This window comes from Procambarus clarkii, chromosome 20, assembly GCF_040958095.1.
Source record: "Procambarus clarkii isolate CNS0578487 chromosome 20, FALCON_Pclarkii_2.0, whole genome shotgun sequence".
Classification (NCBI taxonomy): domain Eukaryota; kingdom Metazoa; phylum Arthropoda; class Malacostraca; order Decapoda; family Cambaridae; genus Procambarus; species Procambarus clarkii.
Genome location: NC_091169.1, coordinates 36,155,895 through 36,171,309, shown reverse-complemented (window position 1 = coordinate 36,171,309; position 15,415 = coordinate 36,155,895). Strand labels below are relative to the sequence as shown.

The window sequence follows — 15,415 nt, the reverse complement described above, 5'->3', positions numbered from 1 at the left end:
GTGTGTGCAACAGCTGAGGGAGAGAGAGACATTATTGTGTGCAACAGCTGAGGGAGAGAGACATTATTGTGTGTGCAACAGCTAAGGGAGAGACATTATTGTGTGCAACAGCTGAGGGAGAGAGACATTATTGTGTGCAACAGCTGAGGGAGAGAGACATTATTGTGTGTGCAACAGCTAAGGGAGAGAGACATTATTGTGTGTGCAACAGCTAAGGGAGAGACATTATTGTGTGCAACAGCTGAGGGAGAGGGACAATATTGTGTGCAACAGCTGAGGGAGAGAGACATTATTGTGTGTGCAACAGCTGAGGGAGAGAGACATTATTGTGTGTGCAACAGCTAAGGGAGAGACATTATTGTGTGCAACAGCTGAGGGAGAGGGACAATATTGTGTGCAACAGCTGAGGGAGAGAGACATTATTGTGTGCAACAGCTGAGGGAGAGAGACATTATTGTGTGCAACAGCTGAGGGAGAGAGACATTATTGTGTGTGCAACAGCTGAGGGAGAGAGAGACATTATTATGTGCAACAGCTGAGGAAGAGAGAGACATTATTGTGTGCAACAGCTGAGGGAGAGAGACATTATTGTGTGTGCAACAGCTGAGGGAGAGAGAGACATTATTGTGTGCAACAGCTGAGGGAGAGAGACATTATTGTGTGCAACAGCTGAGGGAGAGAGAGACATTATTGTGTGCAACAGCTGAGGGAGAGAGACATTATTGTGTGCAACAGCTGAGGGAGAGAGACATTATTGTGTGTGCAACAGCTGAGGGAGAGACATTATTGTGTGTGCAACAGCTGAGGGAGAGACATTATTGTGTGCAACAGCTGAGGGAGAGAGACATTATTGTGTGTGCAACAGCTGAGGGAGAGAGACATTATTGTGTGTGCAACAGCTGAGGGAGAGAGACATTATTGTGTGTGCAACAGCTGAGAGAGAGACATTATTGTGTGCAACAGCTGAGGGAGAGAGACATTATTGTGTGTGCAACAGCTGAGGGAGAGAGACATTATTGTGTGTGCAACAGCTGAGGGAGAGAGACATTATTGTGTGTGCAACAGCTGAGAGAGACATTATTGTGTGCAACAGCTGAGGGAGAGAGACATTATTGTGTGTGCAACAGCTGAGGGAGAGAGACATTATAATGTGCAACAGATCCAGGAGCCAAACAGACTGGAGGTGCCTCGTATGCACCAATAGATTGTCAATAGTTTTCCCATATACTTAGTTCCTTCCTGCTGGCGGAATGGGAACAGTTCTAAGCGTCAGAATAAATTGATTACATATCCTCCTCAAGACATAATTAAGACATGTATAGTACGACAGAGCAAAAGATATGAGTCGTTAAACAAGTGCCAGAACGTGACAGTTTTGCACTGAACCACTTTAGCTTTTAGGCACAATGGGATCACAAGAACGCGATGCTTGGGGGGGGGGTCCAGGAACGGGCGTTCGATCCCATTTAATAGCTTCAATATTTTCTCTCAGTATTCGGAGTTATGTAATTGTTAAATTCTGCAAATAAAATAGCTACTGAATACTGGATCGTCTTTGAATAGGTCATAATATTGTATATTTAGGAATAAATTTGGTAGACACATAATTTCAATTCTGGATTTCCCCCACAAGAAATATGTATATATATTCATCTAAGATTATTATTATATGCGTCAAAAGTGTTCTTTGCACTAACCTTCGTCTGTAGAGCAGACTGGTGAAGCCTGCCACAGGAACCCCACCAGAAGGGAACTGATATATACCCCAACTATCATGATGCGAGCTAACTTGCTGATTACTTGCTCATCACAAACTCAATTATCGTCTAGGATTCAACACTTCCTAATTTACCGTATCAAAACTTTATATCAAATATATATGTATGTTTTGTTTTCGCCCTTGTATAAAAAAATACTATTTAAAATTCAAAACCAGAGTCAGTTACATAATGTCAAACACTTGAGTTTCTTTTAAAATAGAAAATAAATATGTTCTCAATTTTATTGTAAAACACTAACCGCATTTCACGTAAGAAATGCTGGAACACAAGCGTCTGTTGAGCGCTAATAGAGAAATTTAGTAGCAGCATGGAAACTTCATTCTGTTTAGTGGTTGTCTACGGCAACGAGAGTCGGCTCGCTCTACTGCCCTGGTGACAGAGGTCCTCCCTCGACGCCCGCAGGACCGACACTAAGCTTACCTACCAGACGCTCGGTCACCCACACATGCTCCAGCTGGCTCCACGCGCAGGCGCCGACGGTGGTGTTTCCAGCCGGCCCCACCCTGCGTTACTACCGGATTAGTCCAGGTAATTAATAATCACTCATCGCGTTCTTTAGGTAGTTAATGACTACTCACAACGTTGTCCAGGTTGTTATCATTCACCGCGTTGCCTATGTCCTTACTGAATACTCAAAACCGCGTTGCTTAGGTAGTTTATGTTCGCTTTCCTCTCAGCATTACCATCTGTTTCCTATCCGAGAGGTATTCGCACATGCTATTTATTTTCAGTTAAAAATATACCTGTTTTTCAGTTGAAAATACTTTTATCATATATTTTACTGCCAGTTATAACCACGAATACTGGCTGTCGGCCTTTCCTCTAATATATTTATATAATGTTATAATAACATATTTTCTGCATACTGTATTTACATATTATTTGCAGGGGCTTTAGAAAATGAAGAACCTTGTTTTGAGCTACTGATATCATATATACAAACTCTATTGCAGTCTCCACTTTACCAAATCTGAGATTACTTACATAGATCGATCCAACAGAGTGCTGCCGCACCACGTACTGTATTTTGAAATTTATAATTTGTTAAATATAGATTATAAATCAATATAAGCAAACGCTAACCTTGATAATACAATTATAGGACGAATATTCCAGCTGCTCCAAACGTATAAAATGATCTACAATCAAACGATCTATAGATAAAACACCTCAACTGAAAAAGAAATTGAGAATAATCTCAATAAATTCGAGAACGAACAGGCTTGAGAAAAGCGTTTCTCTAAATCAGCGACTTACATTGTGAGACGAGAAGGGGCCACCATTAAGTGAACAGCCTCGTTCGCTCCCCAATGGCCTGCCGCTAGCCCCCTGTTCCTTTGTGTTCCTCTCAATGGTAGTTCCAGAAACTTTTTGCCACCTCAGATAGTCTCTGTTCCTGAGGAGGGTTTTATTGAAGAGTTGGTTTCTTGGTAAGGAAGACAAGCAGCAGAATTGGTGGATGAAATGATCTCACAGTTTGCTGGAACCCGCAGTGTGGTATAAAGTTGTTTGGGAATACTTAGCAAGTGTATTTAAATTTTTGATTCTTATTTAGATGTGTTGAATGCAAAATATTACTATTAGGTGTATGGAATGTAAGGAATGCTTATTAAAGGTACAGACTGCAAGAATAGTCGTTAAATATATATTGATTGTCTCCAAACTCACGACCTGCCAGTGAGGGCTTTGTATAGGAAGTGTGAGGGAATAATCTACCAGGTGTGAGTGAGAATAATCCACCAGGGTGAGTGAGAATAATCTACCAGGGTGAGTGAGAATAATCTACCAGGGTGAGTGAGAATAATCTACCAGGGTGAGTGAGAATAATCTACCAGGGTGAGAATAATCTACCAGGGTGAGTGAGAATAATCTACCAGGGTGAGTGATAATAATCTACCAGGGTGAGTGAGAATAATCTACCAGGGTGAGTGAGAATAATCTACCAGTGTGAGTGAGAATAATCTACCAGGGTGAGTGAGAATAATCTACCAGGGTGAGAATAATCTACCAAGGTGAGTGAGAATAATCTACCAGGGTGAGTGAGAATAATCTACCAGGGTGAGTGAGAATAATCTACCAGGGTGAGTGAGAATAATCTACCAGGTGTGAGTGAAAATAATCTACCAGGGTGAGTGAGAATAATTTACCAGGGTGAGTGACAATAATCTACCAGGGTGAGTGAGAATAATCTACCAGGGTGAGTGACAATAATCTACCAGGGTGAGTGAGAATAATCTACCAGGGTGAGTGACAATAATCTACCAGGGGTGAGTGACAATAATCTACCAGGGTGAGTGAGAATAATCTACCAGGGGTGAGTGACAATAATCTACCAGGGGTGAGTGAGAATAATCTACCAGGGTGAGTGAGAATAATCTACCGGAGTGAGAGAATAATCTACCAGGGTGAGTGAGAATAATCTACCAATGAGAGAATAATCTACCAGAGTGAGAGAATAATCTACCAGGGTGAGTGAGAATAATCTACCAGGGTGAGTGAGAATAATCTACCAGAGTAAATGAGAATAATCTACCAGGGTGAGTGAGAATTATCTACCAGGGTGAGTGAGAATAATCTTCCAGTGAGAGAATAATCTACCAGGGTGAGTGAGAATTATCTACCAGGGTGAGTGAGAATAATCTTCTAGTGAGAGAATAATCTACCAGGGTGAGTGAGAATAATCTATCAGGGTGAGTGAGAATAATCTACCAGGGTGAGTGAGAATTATCTACCAGGGTGAGTGAGAATAATCGACCAGGGGTGAGTGAGAATAATCGACCAGGGTGAGTGAGAATAATCGACCAGGGGTGAGTGAGAATAATCGACCAGGGGTGAGTGAGAATAATCGACCAGGGGTGAGTGAGAATAATCGACCAGGGGTGAGTGAGAATAATCGACCAGGGGTGAGTGAGAATAATCGACCAGGGGTGAGTGAGAATAATCGACCAGGGGTGAGTGAGAATAATCGACCAAGGTGAGTGAGAATTATCTACCAGGGTGAGTGAGAATAATCGACCAGGGGTGAGTGAGAATAATCGACCAAGGTGAGTGAGAATTATCTACCAGGGTGAGTGAGAATAATCGACCAGGGGTGAGTGAGAATAATCGACCAGGGGTGAGTGAGAATAATCGACCAGGGGTGAGTGAATATAATCGACCAGGGGTGAGTGAGAATAATCGACCAGGGGTGAGTGAGAATAATCGACCAGGGGTGAGTGAGAATAATCGACCAAGGTGAGTGAGAATTATCTACCAGGGTGAGTGAGAATAATCGACCAGGGGTGAGTGAGAATAATCGACCAAGGTGAGTGAGAATTATCTACCAGGGTGAGTGAGAATAATCGACCAGGGGTGAGTGAGAATAATCGACCAAGGTGAGTGAGAATTATCTACCAGGGTGAGTGAGAATAATCGACCAGGGGTGAGTGAGAATAATCGACCAAGGTGAGTGAGAATTATCTACCAGGGTGAGTGAGAATAATCGACCAGGGGTGAGTGAGAATAATCGACCAGGGGTGAGTGAGAATAATCGACCAGGGGTGAGTGAATATAATCGACCAGGGGTGAGTGAGAATAATCGACCAGGGGTGAGTGAGAATAATCGACCAGGGGTGAGTGAGAATAATCGACCAGGGGTGAGTGAGAATAATCGACCAGGGGTGAGTGAGAATAATCTACCAGGGTGAGAGAGAGAGTAAAGATCTGGGAGTTGACAACACTGCCGGTGAGGCACGCATCAATACTATCACAAAAGCAGCGTTGCTAAGCTGGCCAACGTCAGCATTGGCCTCACTACCCTAAACAAGGAAGCGCTCAATACGCTTTATGTAGCGTATTGGGGAAGCGCTCAATACGCTTTATGTAGCGTACTGAACAAGGAAGCGCTCAATACGCTTTATGTAGCGTATTGGGGAAGCGCTCAATACGCTTTATGTAGCGTACTGAACAAGGAAGCGCTCAATACGCTTTATGTAGCGTACTGAACAAGGAAGCGCTCAATACGCTTTATGTAGCGTATTGAACAAGGAAGAGCTCAATACGCTTTATGTAGCGTATTGAACAAGGAAGCGCTCAATACGCTTTATGTAGCGTATTGAACAAGGAAGCGCTCAATACGCTTTATGTAGCGTATTGAACAAGGAAGAGCTCAATACGCTTTATGTAGCGTATTGAACAAGGAAGCGCTCAATACGCTTTATGTAGCGTATTGAACAAGGAAGCGCTCAATACGCTTTATGTAGCGTATTGGGGAAGCGCTCAATACGCTTTATGTAGCGTACTGAACAAGGAAGCGCTCAATACGCTTTATGTAGCGTATTGAACAAGGAAGAACTCCATACGCTTTATGTAGCGTACTGAACAAGGAAGAGCTCAATACGCTTTATGTAGCGTACTGAACAAGGAAGAGCTCAATACGCTTTATGTAGCGTACTGAACAAGGAAGCGCTCAATACGCTTTATGTAGCGTACTGAACAAGGAAGCGCTCAATACGCTTTATGTAGCGTATTGAACAAGGAAGCGCTCAATACGCTTTATGTAGCGTATTGAACAAGGAAGCGCTCAATACGCTTTATGTAGCGTATTGAACAAGGAAGCGCTCAATACGCTTTATGTAGCGTATTGAACAAGGATGCGCTCAATACGCTTTATGTAGCGTATTGAACAAGGAAGCGCTCAATACGCTTTATGTAGCGTATTGAACAAGGAAGCGCTCAATACGCTTTATGTAGCGTACTGAACAAGGAAGCGCTCAATACGCTTTATGTAGCGTATTGAACAAGGAAGCGCTCAATACGCTTTATGTAGCGTACTGAACAAGGAAGCGCTCAATACGCTTTATGTAGCGTATTGAACAAGGAAGCGCTCAATACGCTTTATGTAGCGTATTGAACAAGGAAGCGTTCGACCAGAGCTAGAGTGAGTGTGTGTGTGTGTGTGTGTGTGTGTGTGTGTGTGTGTGTGTGTGTGTGTGTGTGTGTGTGTGTGTGTGTGTGTGTGTGTGTCCGCGCGTGTTACTGTCATTAAGCACTTCTTATACACTTAACATTTTAACCACACTGTTTCATTTACTAATTTTCAAGATTTACATCCAAATCCTCCTGCCAAGATTAGCCAAAATCATTCCCTATTTTGATACATGTTGTAGCATGGTTCACACAACCGTGGATCACAATACCATGGTTCACAATACCATGGTTCGCACAAGCCTAGCCAGGGGAGGAAGCTGGAACACAAACCCGAACATCGGTCGCTTTCAACCGGATTCTCTCAAGGACAAAAAAGTTTGGCGCTGGGCAAAGTGGCATTGAAAGCCTCTTTGTATAAGAGGTTTGTGGAGAGTTTAGCATGTTCAACTTTATCAAGCGATCTGGAGGCCACGAGAGTACAAACGCGAGTTGATGTGCTGAGTTGTGATCACAGAGGGAGTTGTGATCACAGAGGGAGTTGTGATCACAGAGGGAGTTGTGATCACAGAGGGGGTTGTGATCACAGAGGGAGTTGTGATCACAGAGGGAGTTGTGATCACAGAGGGAGTTGTGATCACAGAGGGAGTTGTGATCACAGAGGGGGTTGTGATCACAGAGGGAGTTGTGATCACAGAGGGAGTTGTGATCAGAGGGAGTTGTGATCACAGAGGGAGTTGTGATCACAGAGGGGGTTGTGATCACAGAGGGAGTTGTGATCACAGAGGGAGTTGTGATCACAGAGGGAGTTGTGATCACAGAGGGAGTTGTGATCACAGAGGGGGTTGTGATCACAGAGGGAGTTGTGATCACAGAGGGAGTTGTGATCACAGAGGGAGTTGTGATCACAGAGGGGGTTGTGATCACAGAGGGAGTTGTGATCACAGAGGGAGTTGTGATCACAGAGGGAGTTGTGAAGACAGAGGGAGTTGTGATCACAGAGGGAGTTGTGATCACAGAGGGAGTTGTGATCACAGAGGGAGTTGTGATCACAGAGGGAGTTGTGATCACAGAGGGAGTTGTGATCACAGAGGGGGTTGTGATCACAGAGGGAGTTGTGATCACAGAGGGAGTTGTGATCACAGAGGGAGTTGTGATCACAGAGGGAGTTGTGATCACAGAGGGAGTTGTGATCACAGAGGGGGTTGTGATCACAGAGGGAGTTGTGATCACAGAGGGAGTTGTGATCACAGAGGGAGTTGTGATCACAGAGGGAGTTGTGATCACAGAGGGAGTTGTGATCACAGAGGGAGTTGTGATCACAGAGGGGGTTGTGATCACAGAGGGAGTTGTGATCACAGAGGGAGTTGTGATCACAAAGGGAGCCGTAATCAGAGGAGCTATGTATGATCCTGAACCATCCATGTTCTAGTAAACAGGATGAACAAACTCCAAAACATTTAAAATAATCCAAAATAATCATGGCAAGTTTACCCATTAAAGACAATTTTCAAAATTGCTACTAAAAATCTCCATAAAAAAATGTAAACATACATTATATTAATTAAAAAATACAACAATTAATTATGCAATTTTATGCATCCTGCAGTTGAATAAATTCTTTATCAAGTTCTATGTTAATCCTCGGAAAGTAGTTGCGAGAAATTTCAGCCATGCGAATTAACGTATTTATATGTAAACGCAAACGACCATCGGTCCCTAATTCAACGTTGGGAGGTTGTAATACCGGAAACTATTCAATTATACGGTAAGAAAATACACCCTCTGGAGGCGGTTACATCAGTGTTATCACTTATAAACAGGTTTATTGCCACGTTGCAGCAGGCAATAATAATCCCTTGCACGGGTTTAATGTCCACGTTAATTTAAATTTAACGATACCGTGGCCGCGGGTGCAGGCGTGACACCCACTTAACTGATATCTAATTAAGTGGTTGGAAAATTTCGCGTGATGTTACCTATGATGCGTATGAGTAGTTTGTTGAAACGCTATTAAAGTTAGCTGTAATGTTAAGTTTTGGCAACGTTTGAGGCTGTGGAACTTAGCAAGGGTATTGTTATAACAACTGCTGGAATTAACAGGTGAAAATACCTAGAAACACAGGTAGTTTGAGTAACACTTAAATTTGTAACATGCTACAGTAACATTTAATGTAAAATACTGAAAGAATAAACTTCTAATTAAGGTCTTGGGGAAAGTATCACAAGTAGCCTGTTGTATCCTCTATGACCAGATCAAACGACTTATATCCTGGTTGTTGTTTTACATTTAGCTACTCGGAACGAAATGTCCATGTAGCACGGGCTATGGTGAGCCCGTAATTAAGTTCAGTTATTCACCATAACTTTGTTACTGTGATATTTGGGTCAAAATTTTAAATGGAGGTGGGGTTTCCTCCTTTTGTCCTGTTTCTTTTCCGCTTCTGTTTTGACACACTGGTTTTATACACGGCCTCACTACCCACTTGTTTTAATAACATTATCTTGGTGGCGGATATAACCTGGCTTTAATGGAGTCTTTTATTGCTTTACACTATTGATAGCTTGATAGAGATTAAGCCACCCAAGAGGTGGCACGGACATGAATAGCCCGTAACTGTACTCAGCTAAGATAACTAATTAAAGATGACGGATCCTGTAGTCATAATAACTATATTAAACTATGGAATGATAACCATGGTAATATTAATGAATATCAATATTAAAAATATAATGAATACTCTCAATAATAATAAAATTATATAAAAAAAATTCTTAATGGCTATTATTAAGTGATAATGCAAATTTTAAATACTAATAATTCAAATAATTGTGACAGTGATACTTTATAAAATTTAAGAATAAACAAATCAATTATATCCTCACATCACCACCCACAACAGTCGAGTGAATCTGTCAAAACAATACGCCAGTTGACTATCCTTCTGATTAAACAGTTTTATAGTGAGATATGATACACTGCCGCTCTTTGAGACTTTCCCTCACAAGTAGTCAATTGCAACCCGTCCCCCTGGTGCATATTGCCAACCACAATAGCCTTCTCAATATATATATATATATATATATATATATATATATATATATATATATATATATATATATATATATATATATATATATAAGATTGGTCAATCCATGGCCTAGAATGTGTTACCAAACACTATACAACCAATTGGTGAATCTGATCCATTCCAGGAAGCTGCAATGTCCACCAATAATAACCATTTATCTCCATTAAAATCTAACTGCCATTTCCAGGCGCGTTCATGTTCCATATGCTGTTATTAAGCTAAGCAAACACTCCATTTTCTCATTACACTTCAATTAAACGTTGACAAGAATATTCCTTTTGACGGCAAACTTTATTAAATTCCAGTGCAGTGTAAAATCACTTGTACCTCTCTCGGAATCCATTAGTTCACAGGTCCAAGGATATGTTATTTCACGGATTCCGATACTATTCTCACGACGAAATGCCTAATACAAACCCATTCCATTTTGCATATGCAAGCAATTTCGTACAGTCGAGACTGAACTCCGAGCATCCTGCATCATAAACTCTGCACCCTCGCATGCAACCCTTCCACATAGCGTTCCTAAATATACACAGAGAAATCACATTAACGTGATATATCATGGAACAAATCCACTGGAGCCGTGATTAGGGTTCGAACCTATGCGCAGGGTGTTTCCCAGATGCACGCTCTAAATATGTCCTCTGATTTAATCCTTGCTTATTATGCCTCGCCCGACCATCTACACCAGTCTAACTGTTTTAAAGTCAGTGATGAAAGTTAAATTTATTCGTTTAATATTACTGAGAGTGTAAAACTCATAAAAGCAATTGCATCGAGCCATTAATTTAAAGAAGTCTCCCCCTTGGTAAGTAAATACCAGACGGTCCTCTCTCTGGTGTTTATTGCTCTGTTCATTCTTGTGATATTTGTATGTAGACTTGTGTAGTCCAGAACATTCTCCAGTAATCACGGCGACTTTACTAATTGCAGTTTTCATTGATGTAAGCTGAGGAATTCATTTAATGAACGGTAAAATACTATTCGTGCGTATGTTTGTATAGTCATAGAGGTTTTATGTATGAAGACATTCATATTTGTATTGTATATTCAGATCATGGACTCGCTTTGATGTATTTGTCTACTTAGTCATTGCCTCTTAGAATCTTGTATTTTGTTGTCATGTCCACTTCTCCAGCTCTTCCCTTGTAGCTCAGGAACAAGCCTTGTTGCATATTCTTGTACCTTTTAAATTTTTTGTAAGTTGGGAGCTGGTCGGCCGAGCGGACAGCACATTGGACTTGTGATCCTGTGGTCCCGGGTTCGATCCCGGTCGCCGGCGAGAAACAATGGGCAGAGTTTCTTTCACCCTATGCCCCTGTTACCTAGCAGTAAAATAGGTACCTGCGTGTTAGTCAGCTGTCACGGGCTGCTTCCTGGGGGTAGAGGCCTGGTCGAGGACCGGGCCGCGGGGACACTAAAGCCCCGAAATCATCTCAAGATAACCTCAAGATAAGAAGGGTTCAAATGTCGTGGCTGCATACTCAACACTGACACAAAATGTATATTTTCTTGAATAGAGCCCAAGATCCTGACCGGTTGTAAGGACGAGTCTGGAACAGGAAGACGGGTTGGGTTTTTATTATTCCTAGTTTTATTTGCATCCAAATTGCCACATTAAATTCTGGCATGATATGTCAACCCATCCTGCTGGAATGATGGTATATGCCTGAAAATGCTGCCCGAAACGCTGCTGGTACTTGTGGCTTTACAAGAGTGTAAATACCATGCTAAGTATCCTCACAAACCCAATGTACCTTCTTGTATATAAATAAATAAATAAATAAATAAATAAATAAATAAATAGTAACTACTTGGTCCAAACTACCAATATGGAGTGAGGGGTCCACCAGCAAACCACTTTTTCTACTATTCATTTTATAGTCAGGATAACAAATAAAAACGTAAATGTTCATAGGCCTAGTAAAGCCCATATGTGTACTATACTAGGCCTAAGATAACAGGTATACTTATCCTTTACTGGGGAAAAGTTTAGTAGTTATAATTTATATGAAGTAAGTAATTATCAAAAAAAGTCACCAAGCCGGTAAGGCCACGAAGCACTAACTAATATGAAGATGGTTCGTGAAATGTAATTAGGTCTCAATTTCCATAATAATTGTCGCGTTAGTCTCCTTTTCGGAAAATATTTTGTTAAGGGTTCAAATTAATGAGATAATTATCACATATTACCGGTTAATATCTTGGTACAACATTTTAACTTTATTGTCGTAAGTGGATCTTAACAAAAAAAGTAATTTAAACGTAAACAATCGCCAGTGGACCTAAAACGCCTAATCAAACTTAGGCCTATATATATATATATATATATATATATATATATATATATATATATATATATATGCAGAATAACCACATATGAAAAATAGAAAATGCTTAACGCGTTTTCGGCTAATTCGCCTTCATCAGAGCAAAGTAGAATTCATTCTACTTTGCTCTGATGAAGGCGAATTAGCCGAAAACGCGTTAAGCATTTTCTATTTTTCATATGTGGTTATTCTGCATACTTGGATCAGTGTTTTTGTGATCATTGTTGCATATATATATATATATATAGCCAATAATATACAATATAGCTATATGAATTAATGATGTTATTTATGAAACTAAAGTATTAACAGAGAGAGAGAGAGAGAGAGAGAGAGAGAGAGAGAGAGAGAGAGAGAGAGAGAGAGAGAGAGAGAGAGAGAGAGAGAGAGAGAGAGAGAGAGAGAGAGAGACAGAGACAGAGACAGAGACAGAGACAGAGACAGAGACAGAGACAGAGAGACAGAGAGACAGAGACACAGAGAGAAATAGACAGAGAAAAGGAAAAATAAAAAGACAGAGATAAAGAGAGAGACTTGAAGAGAGAGAGAAGTCTTGAGTGAATCATGCAGCTGAGAAGGTGAAATCCAAGAAATGAAGGTCGAGACACAAGCAAAAGTTGAGGAGAGAAACTCGTAGAACTTCCGAGTTGTGTGCGAAGACAAGAAATAAAGAACACACAGAATGGAGGCTCAGAGGAAGGGGTGGGGGGAGAGGAAAGACGCAAGAAAGAGCAACAGGCTGAGAGAAAAGGAGACAACAGAAAGTGAAGGGAAGGAACACACTTGGATCTGGGAGAGGTGACATCGGGTTTAGAGAAAGGGAGAGAGGGAGGTTGGGAGTGAAGAACCCACAGAGAGAGAGGGAACATAGTATCAAAAGAGGAGGGAATGTGGCTTGGGGCGCCGTTTGAAGAGCTTTCTGAAAAGTTCCTTTCAAAAAAAAAAAATCCAAATTTTTCTTAACAAGTTCCGAGTTGTTAAAGGAACTTGCTGCCTGTGCTCCACGCCGACGATTTTGTGGTATAAATTAGTCTGAGTTAAGGATATGACGCAAGTTTGGGACCAAAAGTTGCTCTTGGTCCGTTCAGCTGCGCTGAATCGGGCGCTTAGCGAAGGACATAAATGAATTTTCAAAAATAATAATATATATATAACAGAATATTGATTAAATCTGCGGAGGGATGGGGGTGATTTGAGAACTTTTTGTAGTTTTTACGCGAAGCCTAAGAAAATGTTTGTAAACAAGAGACAATAGAAGTGGATGTTGCGTGCGATACTGTAGTCCCCGTGTTCCAGGTTGTGTGTCAGGGGGTTACCCTTGGGATGTTGGGAGTCCCAAGGGTGTGAGAGTGTTCCCAGGGTTTGTTGGAGAGCTTCCAGGGTGTATGTGGAGGGTCTCCAGGGTGTGTGTGTATGTGGAGCGTCTCCAGGGTGTGTGTGTATGTGGAGCATCTCCAGGGTGTGTATATGTGGACGTTTCCAGGGTGTATATTTAGAGGTCTCCAGGATGTTTAAATGAGGTCTCCAAAATAATTTCTGTATATATAACTCTTTGAAACAAGCTAAGTTAGTTTTCTTTGTAGAAAATGGTGAGGTTTTAAGGATAGACTCGACTGGAGTAACTGATGACGGTGGAGAGGGTCTTGTAAATAAAAGAGACGGGTTTAGAAACAGACTTTGGCAATGTTCTCTAGAGACTACAGCTGTTCTCCTCTCACGTCTCTTCAACTTTCTTGTCATGCTGAAAATGGAGATGATTTTGTAATGGTTTCGGTATGTTATGTGTGTAAGGAGGAGGTGGTAGGGCCGCGTTAGTGGTGGTGGTGAATGTCGTTGGTTGTGTAGTGGTTGTGGTGATGGTTGTTGGCAGTGTTGAAGTGGTGGTAGTAGTGGTGTTGGTTGTGGTGGTATTGGTTGTGGTGTTCCCCATCCATCCCATTTGCAGCATTATCCTACATCCCCATCTACCCCCACTGCACCATTATCCACCCCACTTGAAGCATTATCCCAAGTCCCCATCCACCTCGCTAGCCTCATCTGAATAATCCCTTTAGCGTAATGTATCACACTACAGTGGACCAGCAAGACCTGTAAGCTGCCTTACCAAGAAACTTACACTCAAACAAATAGCCTTTGCAATGTTATTGAGAGTGATGAACATGGCGAGGCACTGAACATGAGAGAATATGAGCACGTAGGAAGATAGGGCGTGCAGGCAGAGATAAAATCTATTGTTAGAAGATATCTATTATATGGCTGTACCGGATGAGAGTGGGACTGTAGGAAGGAATACTACAGGAGAGGGAGACTACAGGAGGAGAGACTACAGGAAGGTGAGAGAATTACTCTGGAAGTCTAGTGGAATGACGAGGTAGGCAGAAGGATGACAAATAGAACGATGGAGAATTCAACACACACACACACACACACACTTGAGTACACAGTCACACTTAATCTGATAACAGCAGGTCTTCGTTCCTGACAACACACTGCAGGTTCTGATATCACGTCAGGGTTCGATCCACACCGCTCTTCAAATTCCATTACACAGTGAAGGACAGAATCACAGCGCTGAGAAAACTCTACGGACAATCACCATCTTTATTCAACTACAAAGAGCTTTGAAATTCTCGAAACTGGTCATTTGTGTGTGTGAAAACACGGTATATGCAAATCGGTCTCATATATTCCAGGTGTCTGCTAGTACTCTGTGAGACAGGATGTATATGACTCTTAAGTTCTATATATGAAATGAATTTCGGTCAAATATATCTCTTAGTAAATTTGTATTCCAATTAAAATAGTTTTTTTTCATATTTTTATATTCCTAAATATAATTGTCTTACAGGTCAAATTATATTAATTAAATGACCCGAATAAAATCCTCATGCAACTCGAAAAATTTATTTCAAGTTTATTAAGCTGTATTATACAAAAATACACTGGTTTTTAAATTTTAATATTGCAGAAAACAGGAATTTCAGAATAAGCAAACTATTTATATAGGAGCATCGAACCTGGAAAGGATGATAATAGAGACCGTTCTCTTGCTTTGCCACAACATACAAAATACAGGGTGCTGACCTAACCGGAAACGCACCAATCAATATTCCGTTTCTTGGAATGTAGAATTATTCTTTGGAGAGTTGAATAACTGTATGAATAATTGTTATTCATACAATTATTCTTTACTTAATTTTTAAACTTAAGAAAATGAACTTGTTCACAATACTGTAAAACAGCCCCTTGAGTATGGATGAAGGTGACATTTGAAAATGTTTTTTAATGTAGTTAAACATACATT

The 15,415-nt window shown here is 41.1% G+C and overlaps 1 protein-coding gene across 1 annotated transcript in view; it reads right to left on the bottom strand.

Annotated features, from left to right (window-relative positions):
* LOC123755323 (basement membrane-specific heparan sulfate proteoglycan core protein) overlaps window positions 1–2,184 on the bottom strand; it is a 59,718-nt gene extending 57,534 nt beyond the window's left edge. The window contains exon 1 of the mRNA XM_069328104.1: window positions 1,698–2,184. Coding sequence (XP_069184205.1) covers window positions 1,698–1,776 — 79 coding nt within the window. The 5' untranslated portion in view covers window positions 1,777–2,184. The remainder of the gene's footprint in view (window positions 1–1,697) is intronic.
* Between the last annotated feature and the right edge of the window lie 13,231 nt (window positions 2,185–15,415).